The sequence below is a fragment of the Nicotiana tabacum genome, chromosome 6, assembly GCF_000715075.1.
Source record: "Nicotiana tabacum cultivar K326 chromosome 6, ASM71507v2, whole genome shotgun sequence".
Taxonomy (NCBI): Eukaryota; Viridiplantae; Streptophyta; class Magnoliopsida; order Solanales; family Solanaceae; genus Nicotiana; species Nicotiana tabacum.
The window spans coordinates 133,069,904-133,081,074 of NC_134085.1; the positions used below are offsets into that span (position 1 = coordinate 133,069,904).

At 23.9% G+C, this 11,171-nt stretch overlaps 1 protein-coding gene across 1 annotated transcript; it reads right to left on the minus strand.

Moving 5' to 3' along the window:
- Nucleotides 1-8,751: 8,751 nt before the first annotated feature.
- LOC107805017 (putative glucan endo-1,3-beta-glucosidase GVI) lies at nucleotides 8,752-10,804 on the minus strand. Its single transcript, XM_075255940.1, has 2 exons — nucleotides 10,744-10,804; nucleotides 8,752-9,701 (listed from the first exon to the last, which is right to left on the minus strand). Exons 1-2 carry the CDS (start codon nucleotides 10,802-10,804, stop codon nucleotides 8,752-8,754), a joined length of 1,011 nt encoding a protein of 336 aa, XP_075112041.1.
- Nucleotides 10,805-11,171: the final 367 nt, after the last annotated feature.

Sequence of the window (11,171 nt, forward strand, 5' to 3'; positions counted from 1 at the left end):
AGTTGAAGTTTTTAAATTATTTTAAAATAAAAAAGCAAAAAAAAATCTATAAAATAACAAAAAAAAAGAGAAGAAAAACTACCCATTCAAATCGGGGAGTAGTTTCAAGTTGGAGTTTTAAAATCTATCTATAATTAAAAGCAGAAGACAAAAGCACCTCATGAAGCCAAATGGCAGAACAATAGAATGACACATGACATAATTAGTTATTAAATTAGTTATTGGTTATTCTTTTTAATTTAAATATATCTAAAAAATGAAAATAATTAAAAAACTGTATGTATGTATGTATGTATATATATATATATATATATATATATATATATATATATATATATATATATATATATATATATATATATATATATATATATATATATATATATATATATAATTGGTTACTTTAATTTAATTAATAAATATTGATTTCTTATCTATATCTATATTAATAATTAACTTTAATAAAAAAATTAAAAAACAAATATATAAAAAAATAACTACCCATTCAAATTGGATGGGAGTAGTTTCAAGTTGGAATTTTTAAATTATTTTAAAATCAAAAAGCAAAAAAAAAATAAAGATATAAAAAACGGAAAAAACAGAAGAAAAATTACCCATTCAAATCGGGGAATAGTTTCAAGTTGGAGTTTTAAAATAATTAAAATAAAAAAAATCTTATAATTAACTATAATAAAAAAAACGGAAATATAAATATATAAGAAAATAACTACCCATTCAAATTGGTAGTTATTTTTAAATAATAATTAGTTATTGGTTATTATTTTTGAATTTAAATATATATAAAAACGAAAATTAAAAAATACAAAACTACCATATATATATATATATATATATATATATATATATTGGTTACTTTAATTGAATTAATAAATATAGATATCTTATAATTAACTATAATAAAAAAATCAAAATATAAATATATGTAAAAATAACTACTCATTCAAATTGGGTGGGATTAGTTTAAAGTTGGAGTTTTAAAATTATTTTAAAATAAAAAAACAAAAAAACAAACTATAAAAAACAAATAAAAAATAGAAGAGAAACAACTCATTCAAATCATGGAGTAGTTTCAAGTTGGTGTTTTAAAATAATTTTAAAATAAAAATAGATATCTTATAATTAGCTATAAGAAAAAAAATGAAAATATAAATATATAAGAAAATAACTACCCATTCAAATGGCAGAACAATAGAATGAAACATGACATAATTAGTTATTAAATTAGTTATTGGTTATTCTTATAATTTAAATATATCTAAAAAATGTTAATAATTAAAAAAAACTACCATATATATGTGTGTGTGTATATATATATATATATATATATATATATATATATATATATATATATATATATATATATATATATATATATATATATATATATATGTATAATAGGTTATATATATATTAATTGGTTACTTTAATTTAATTAATAAATATATATTTCTTATCTATATCTATATTAATAATTAACTATAATAATAAAAATAAAAAATAAATATATAAAAAAATAACTACCCATTCAAATTGGGTGGGAGTAGTTTCAAGTTGGAATTTTTAAATTATTTTCAAATAAAAAAGCAAAAAAAAAAAGATATAAAAAACGGAAAAAAGAGAAGAAAAACTACCCATTCAAATCGGGGAATAGTTTCAAGTTGGAGTTTGAAAATAATTAAAATAAAAAAAATATTTTATAATTAACTATAATAAAAAAACGAAAATATAAATATATAAGAAAATAACTACCCATTCAAATTGGTAGTTATTTTTAATTAATAATTAGTTATTGATTATTATTTTTGAATTTAAATATATTATAAAAACGAAAATTAAAAAATACAAAACTACCATATATATATATATATATATATATATATATATATATATATATATTGGTTACTTTAATTGAATTAATAAATATAGATATCTTATAATTAACTATAATAAAAAAAATCAAAATATAAATATATGTAAAAATAACTACTCATTCAAATTGGGTGGGATTAGTTTAAAGTTGGAGTTTTTAAATTATTTTAAAATAAAAAAATAAAAAAACTATAAAAAACAAAACAAATAGAAGAAAAACAATTCATTCAAATCATGGAGTAGTTTCAAGTTGTTGTTTTAAAATAATTTTAAAATAAAAATAGATATCTTATAATTAACAATAATAAGAAAACAAAAATATAACTATATAAGAAAATAACTGCCCATTCAAAATGGTAGTTATTTTTAATTAATAATTAGTTATTGGTTATTATTTTTGAATTTAATAAATAAAAACATCTTATAAATAATTATAATATAAAACGAAAATATAAATATATAAAAAAATAAATACCCATTCAAATTGGGTGGGAGTATTTTCAAGTTGGAGCTTTTAAATTATTATTTTTTTAAAAAGCAAAAAAAAAAGCTATAAAAAATGAAAAAAGAGAAGAAAAACTACCCATCCAAATCGGGAGTAGTTTCAAATGTGAGATTAAAAATAAAAAACGAAATTAAAAAATAATAAATTATCAATTCAAATTGGGGAGTAGTTTTAAGTTGGAGTTTTAAAATTATTTGAAAATAAAAAAACAAAAATAAAGAAATAAAAAAAACTTCAGAGAAAAATATTAAATAACGTAATATGCTAATGAAACTTTCTATTAACAATGTAGTAGCATTAAATATTTGAAAATATAATAAAGAAAAATACATAACAAAAAAGTTATTCGATGCGCTGCCTGTATAAGTCCCGTTAGTTTAACAAAGATTTTATTCACTAAAATTTAGATATATTATTAAGAACAACAGAATCTATATCTATCTATAATTAAAAGCAGAAGACAAAAGCACCTCATGAAACCAAATGGTAGAACAATAGAATGACATATGGCATAATTAGTTATTAAATTAGTTATTGGTTATTCTTTTTAATTTAAATATATCTAAAAAATGAAAATAATTAAAAAAACTACCATATATATGTATATATATGGTTATATATATATATATATATATATATATATATATATATATATATATATATATATATATATATATATATATATATATTAATTGGTTACTTTAATTTAATTAATAAATATAGATTTCTTATCTATATCTATATTAATAATTAACTATAATAAAAAATAAAAAAAAATATATAAAAAAATAACTACCCATTCAAATTGAGTGGGAGTAGTTTCAAGTTGGAATTTTTAAATTATTCTAAAATCAAAAAGCAAAAAAATAAATCTATAAAAAACGAAAAAAAACAGAAGAAAAACTACCCATTCAAATCGGGGAATAGTTTCAAGTTGGAGTTTTAAGATAATTTTAAAATAAAAATATATATCTTATAATTAAATATAATAAAAAAACGAAAATATAAATATATAAGAAAATAACTACCCATTCAAATTGGTAGTTATTTTTAATTAATAATTAGTTATTGGTTATTATTTTTGAATTTAAATATATATAAAAACGAAAATTAAAAAATACAAAACTACCATATATATATATATATATATATATATATATATATATATATATATATATTGGTTACTTTAACTGAATTAATAAATATATTTAAAGTTGGAGTTTTTAAATTATTTTAAAATAAAAAAACAAAAAAAACTATAAAAACAAAAAAAAAAAAGAGAAGAAAAACAACTCATTCAAATCATGGAGTAGTTTCAAGTTAGTGTTTTAAAATAATTTTAAAATAAAAATAGATATCTTATAATTAACTATAATATAAAAACGAAAATATAAATATATAATAAAATAACTACCCATTCAAATTGGTAGTTATTTTTAATTAATAATTAGTTATTGGTTATTATTTTTGAATTTAAATATATATAAAAAACGAAAATAAAAAAAATACAAAACTACCATATATATACATATGTGTGTGTGTGTGTGTGTGTATGTGTGTGTGTGTGTGTGTGTGTGTGTGTATATATTGGTTACTTTATTTAAATTAATAAATATAGATATCTTATAATTAACTATAATATAAAAACGAAAATATAAATATATAAAAAAATAACTACTCATTCAAATTGGGTGGGAGAATTTTCAAGTTGGAGCTTTTAATTTTTTTTTTTTGAAAGCAAAAAAAAAAAAGCTATAAAAAACGAAAAAAAGAGAAGAAAAACTACCCATCCAAATCGGGAGTAGTTTCAAATGTGAGATTTAAAATAAAAAACGAAATTAAAAATATAATAAATTATCAATTCAAATTGGGGAGTAGTTTTAAGTCGGAGTTTTAAAATTATTTGAAAATAAAGAAATAAAAAAAACTTCAGAGAAAAATATTAAATAATGTAATATGCTAATGAAACTTTCTATTAACAATGTAGTAGCATTAAATATTTGAAAATATAATAAAGAAAAATACATAACAAAAAAGTTAATCGATGCGCTGCCTGTATAAGTCCCGTTAGTTTAACAAAGATTTTATTCACTAAAATTTAGATAATATTATTAAGAACAACAGAATCTATATATTACTAAAAGGAGAGGAAAAATCCCTTTCGTTAAGCCAAGTGGCAGCCTAAAAAAAAGCCACATGACATAATTAGTTACTAAATTTATTATTTAGTTAATAATTAATTATTGGTTATTCTTTTTGAATTTAAATATATATAAAAAACGAAAATAATAAAAAAATATAAAACTACCATATATATGAATATATATATATATACATTAATTGATTACTTTATTTGAATTAATAAATATAGATATCTTATAATTAACTATATAAAAAATGAAAATATAAATATAAAAAAAAACTGCCCATTCAAATTGGGTGGGAGTAGTTTCAAGTTGGAGTTTTTAAATTATTTTAAAATAAAAAAGGAAAATAAATTCTATAAAAAAAAACTAAAAAAAAGAAGAAGAAAAACTACCCATTCAAATCGGGGAGTAGTTTCAAGTTGGAGTTTTAAAATAATTTTAAAATAAAAATAGATATCTTATAATTAACTATAATTAGAAAATGAAAATATAAATATATAAAAAAGTAACTACCAGTTCAAATTGGGTGGGAGTAGTTTCAAGTTGGAGTTTTTAAATTATTTTAAAATAACAAAGCTATAAAAAACGAAAAAAAGAGGAAAAAAAACTACCCATTCAAATTGGGGAGTAGTTCAAGTTGGAATTTTAATATTATTTTAATATAAAAAACAAAATTAAAAAAATAATAAATTACCAATTCAAATTGGGGAGTAGTTTTAAGTTGGAGTTTTAAAATTATTTAAAAATAAAAAACAAAAATAAAGTAATAAAAAAAACTTCAGAGAAAAATATTAAATAACGTAATATGCTAATGAAACTTTCTATTAACAAAGTAATAGTATTAAATATTGAAAGATATAATAAAGAAAAATACATAACAAAAACGTTATTCGATGCGCTGCCTGTATAAGTCCCGTTAGTTTAACATAGATTTTATTCACTAAAATTTAGATAATATTATTAAGAACAATAGAATAAATTTAAAATAAAAAAATTCAATAGTAATAAATTATATATCTTCTCATATATTACAAAAAGAAAGCGAATACTAAATATTGTTTAATATAATAAAGAAAAATAGAAGAAAAAAGTTATTCACTGACTATATAAGTATGTTTGATTTAATAGAGATTTCATTATTGGGTATATCGTATTGACAAACAAGATGACAATTGAATTTTATTAAAGCAATACGATCTAATAGGATCAAACAAGCCTGATCATAATTTAATTTAATTAATATCTTTTTAATATTGACCGCGCATCGCGCGGGTACGACTACTAGTATTACTAAAAGGAGAGGAAAAAACCCTTTCGTTAATCCAAGTGGCAGCTTAAAAAAAAGCCACATGACATAATTAGTTACTAAATTTATTATTTAGTTAATAATTAATTATTGGTTATTCTTTTTGAATTTAAATATATATAAAAAACGAAAATAATAAAAAAATATAAAACTACCATATATATATGAATAAATAAATATATATATATTAATTGATTATATATATATATATATATATATTAATTGATTACTTTATTTGAATTAATAAATATAGATATCTTATAATTAACTATATAAAAAACGAAAATATAAATATAAAAAAACTACCCATTCAAATTGGGTGGGAGTAGTTTCAAGTTTGAGTTTTTAAATTATTTTAAAATAAAAAAGCAAAAAAAAAAATTCTATAAAAAATCAAAAAAAAAAAAAGAGAAGAAAAACTACCCATTCAAATCGGGGAGTAGTTTCAAGTTGGAGTTTTTTAAAATAATTTTAAAATAAAAATAGATATCTTATAATTAACTATAATTAGAAAATGAAAATATAAATATATAAAAAAGTAACTACCCATTCAAATTGGGTGGGAGTAGTTTCAAGTTGGAGTTTTTAAATTATTTTAAAATAAAAAAGCTATAAAAAACGAAAAAAGGAGGAAAAAAAATACCCATTCAAATTGGGAGTAGTTCAAGTTGGAATTTTAATATAATTTTAATATAAAAAACAAAATTAAAAAAATAATAAATTACCAATTCAAATTGGGGAGTAGTTTTAAGTTGGAGCTTTAAAATTATTTAAAATAAAAAAACAAAATAAAGTAATAAAAAAAACTTCAGAGAAAAATATTAAATAATGTAATATGCTAATGAAACTTTCTACTAACAAAGTAATAGTACTAAATATTGAAAGATATAATAAAGAAAAATACATAACAAAAACGTTATTCGATGTGCTGCCTGTATAAGTCCCGTTAGTTTAACATAGATTTTATTCACTAAAATTTAGATAATATTATTAAGAACAACATAATAAAATTTTTTAAAAAAAAATTCAATAGTAATAAATTATGTATCTTCTCATATATTATAAAAAGAAAGCGAATACTAAATATTGTTTAATATAATAAAGAAAAATAGAAGAAAAAAGTTATTCACTGACTATATAAGTACGTTTGATTTAATAGAGATTTCATTATTGGGTATATCGTATTGACAAACAAGATGACAATTGAATTTTATTAACGCAATACGATCTAATAGGATCAAACAAGCCAGATCATAATTTAATTTAATTAATATTTTTTTAATATTGACCGCGCATCGCGCGGGTACGACTACTAATTTTTCTTCTTAAAAAGGAAAAAAGCATGCATACGCTTTCCACAAAACTTCGAGATACACAAAACGTCTTCTTGAATTCTCCCATAAAACTAGGATATTTGGTTCGTGGATATAACTTGGTAGTCAAGAGAGGCGAAGTCGACTTAGGACCGCTGCGTTAAAGGTTCGATGTCCCTGTTACTATATTTTGCTGACAGATACACTATTCTTTCTCTGCTAGTCTGCTTCTCTTGAAATTGTCTAATGTGCTGTGATTAGCCATCATCATAGTTATAATTAGTAAGGCTCCTTTTGGCTTTAACATTATTTCAGTTCTGTTTCTTAAACAATGAAGTTAGAAACAGTATGCAGGTAATTTCATGTAAAAAGAACACTTTTTCTATAGAATGTTTTTTATTTGCAAGAGGGAAAAGTACTAGATTAATATGGATTTCTGATTCATTAATATTTTTCGAAAAAAGAAAATATTTAATGGAACAGTACAGAATACTGGTATTATACTTTGCTAATACGAAGAGTTCCAAATATCTAGAATTGATCAGACTTTAAGTACTACAAATTATTTGTAGTACTACAAATTAAACTAAAACTCTTCCTAATATATGACTCAAGCATGAGTTGATTTACAATTGTGGGATAGATCTTCAGAAGATGCTGGCAAGTTGACAAAAAGGATGAAACACTGAAACATCGCTACATAATTCTAACGGGTCACTGCATCTCTCTAATTGGAAATAATTTCCACTTAAGACTAAGTTCCTTTTTAATTCTATGGTGGCACTTGGTATGTATTAACCTTTCTTTTTGTAAGCTTCATAATTACTATCACTACTAGATTTTATCTCATCTCTTGTATAAAAATGTTCAGTAGTTCATTCTTCGCCTAATAAGGGTACAGGTTCGGAGAGAAATAAGGTTTAGCAGGAAAGTGTTGTAATACTTCTATATTCATTTTATAACCTAATCAATTATCTCTTCAGGGCACGTACAACTCCCTCATTCATCAAGAATACTTCAACAACTTATGCGAAATAAAATGTGAAAAAAGCATCCAAATATATAACAAGTGATCATCAACTGATTCATGTCAACCGGGGCGGAGCTACAGTTATATATGCTTAGGGGTTCAACAGAGCCCAATAACTTTGACTCACCTCTTCGTATTAAAAGTTCCACTTAATATGTTTTAAATAATTTATTTAGAACTGTTAGATAGTAGTGCATATGTCAAATATACTAGGTATATTTATTAACCTATTCTCCAATGTGAGACACTAGTATGTTAATATATATACACTATACTATCTAACAACAACAACAACGCTTTAATTTGCATGTCAACTATCACACTAGAAACAGGCACAGATTCAGGGAGAGGTGCAAAAATAAAATAACCATGAAGTAAAGCATTAATTGTCGTTGATAACTTTTGCTTAAAATCATCAAAGTAATAATCATGTTCGTGGCATAATATCCACTACTAATTAACTTAAGAAAATAAAGAAAACAAACCATTACTAGTATTGGAAAATTATCTAATTCCCTTGGAGGTTGGGGCCTATGATATATATAGACACATCAATTTTTCTAGGGCGTAAGGTTGACATGGTAAACCTCAGTCATATCAGGATAGAATAAACCAAAATTTTCCTCGACACCAGCGGGCTTTTGGTTCTCGTTAAAGAGAGCAAAAATGTACGTCTCCAAAACTTTGCCAGGCCTCCTAGGAGTTCCTTGTCCAGAAGAAACATGTGCAATCAAATTGTTTGCATATGTTTGAGCATTGTCTATAGTTGCAGCGACATCGCCAGCACTTGGCCAACCTGTCTCTGTAACCACGACTTCTACCGCAGGTTGTCCAACTTTCTCTAATGCAACATACAAAGAGTCCACCATTGCATCAAACAGGTTGTTGTATTGGAATTGGCCGTCACTTACAATCGGACCCGTGCCTTTCAAAAGTGCATAGTCTAATTGAATTTGAGCAGGATTTCCAGAATAAGCAAAATAAGGATACACATTAGCCAGTAGTGGATATTGTTTTGTAGCTAAAAATTGTGCTATGGGCTGCAGGAATTGAACGGCGCTATCAGAGAACGCTCCGTTCGAAGGAGGAAACGAGGTTCCTAACACTTGTAATGAGACTGTAGTTGAAACAGGTATGTTAAGGTTGTTGGCTTTCAGTGCAGAGTCGAGATTTTGCAACGCTCCTAATACGAAGTTTGCTAATGGTCCTGGTACGACTTCATTACCTGCTGAAATGTACGTAAATTTGACAGTTGAAGCATGTGGAATTACGTTGTTTTGTACCCAATTTGTAGCAAAAGTGGGATCGCTAGCAAGTGATTGCAGGTCTTCATTTCGGATACCAAGAATTACAGAAATATCAGATCCCTGTAATGCCGTTAAGACATCCTGATTGGGATCGAAAATTCGTATTTTTTGGATGTTTCTGGACTTCAAAAGATTGATCACTTGGGCTGGTGGTCGTAGATTATTTCCCAGGAGACCATAGTTCACACCAATTCCTTCAACACCTTTTTGCCACAAAAAAGACAAAGTAAAATATGATCATTAATTCGATTAAACAAATTCTAACAACGCGTAAACTAAAGCGCTCATCAAATAACAGAGTAATTAATGAGTTTACGGTACGACATGACATATTCACTTTGGCTCAAATATTGTATTTGTGTTAAAAAATTATTTAATATATATAAATAATTTATTCAAAATTTATTAACAAAAAAGATTGTATCCATATTTCATAAATTAAAAATTCTGGCTCCGTTTATGATCAAAACTTACCGGAGCTTATGGTCACACATACAAATAACAAGATGCAAAGCCGCTGCATGATTAATAAATATATAGAGAAGGACTATGATATTACCGAGCACGAGTGGAAAAAGGTCATATTTATACGTCTGAGGATCCTCGCTAATTACCAGAGTTACTACTAGTACGAAATATTTTACCATCAATGTTGGATCTTTATTTATTTAGTTTGCCTTTTTGGCATGAGATGGTGGATCTTTATTTATTATATTTTTGGCATGAGATGGTGGATCTTTATTTATTTATGTTGCCTAATTTGGCATGAGTATTATTTATAACATTTTAGTACATGTCATAAATAAGGACTGACTACTGTTAATTAATTGTAAACTCATCTATTACAAGCGGGATCTTCAAACTTGATCCTGGTAATTTCTCTCTTATTATATGTCCAGATACAAATTGCATCATTTTATTGCGTTCACAGTTAAAAGGAAGTTAAATTACATGTAGCATCCATATTTACAAATGAATCTCCTTCTCATATTAAAGAAAAAGAAAATACAATTTAGGCTTAGTATTATTCAACGTTCCCGACCAGAATACACAGCTAGCACAACCATGAAAAAAGAAGAAGAATAAACTAAAGAATATTGGATGATCACACGAAGTAATAAAACTGAACTAAACTGAATTTACTTAAGATTAGACAGGCGAAGACAAAATAATGAAGTGTTTATGGGAAAAACTTGCTAATATTTGGTGTATGTATTAAAATCAATAATGTATAATAACACATACTGTTCTTTTGAAAATTTTCAGGTTTTGCTTCACAACACTCACACTTCCGGTGGTTTGCCATATTAAACTTACCTCCAATATATTTGTTTACCCTAAAATCGGATAACAATTGAATTTATACGCGGTTTTAAAAATACGTGATATAACTTGGCACAAAATAAGAGGATACGTAGATTTGATATTGAAATTGACTGCAAATAGAAATAAAAGCAAACCAAAGGAAATATATAGCTTTGACCCTCAAGCTAGATCTCCCTCAAACCAAACGAATATTCCGCTGGTAAATAAGAACAAGGTGACAAAGTATTGAGAGCTTAAGAGAAAATAGTATATTGCTTTGTATTGCGTGAATATGATGTCTTTTACAGATGATCAGCTCCCCTTTATATAGTAGGGGAGTCCTACCCTTGAATCTTGATACAATTCTA

Excerpts from the sequence above, each read along its gene's own strand:
- LOC107805017 (XM_075255940.1), bottom strand. The coding sequence starts at position 10,804 with ATGGCAAACCACCGGAAGTGTGAGTGTTGTGAAGCAAAACCTGAAAAT. Across the intron at positions 9,702-10,743 it reads TGAAAATTTTCAAAAGAACA|GTGTTGAAGGAATTGGTGTG; the intron begins GTATGTGTTATT and ends TGTGGCAAAAAG.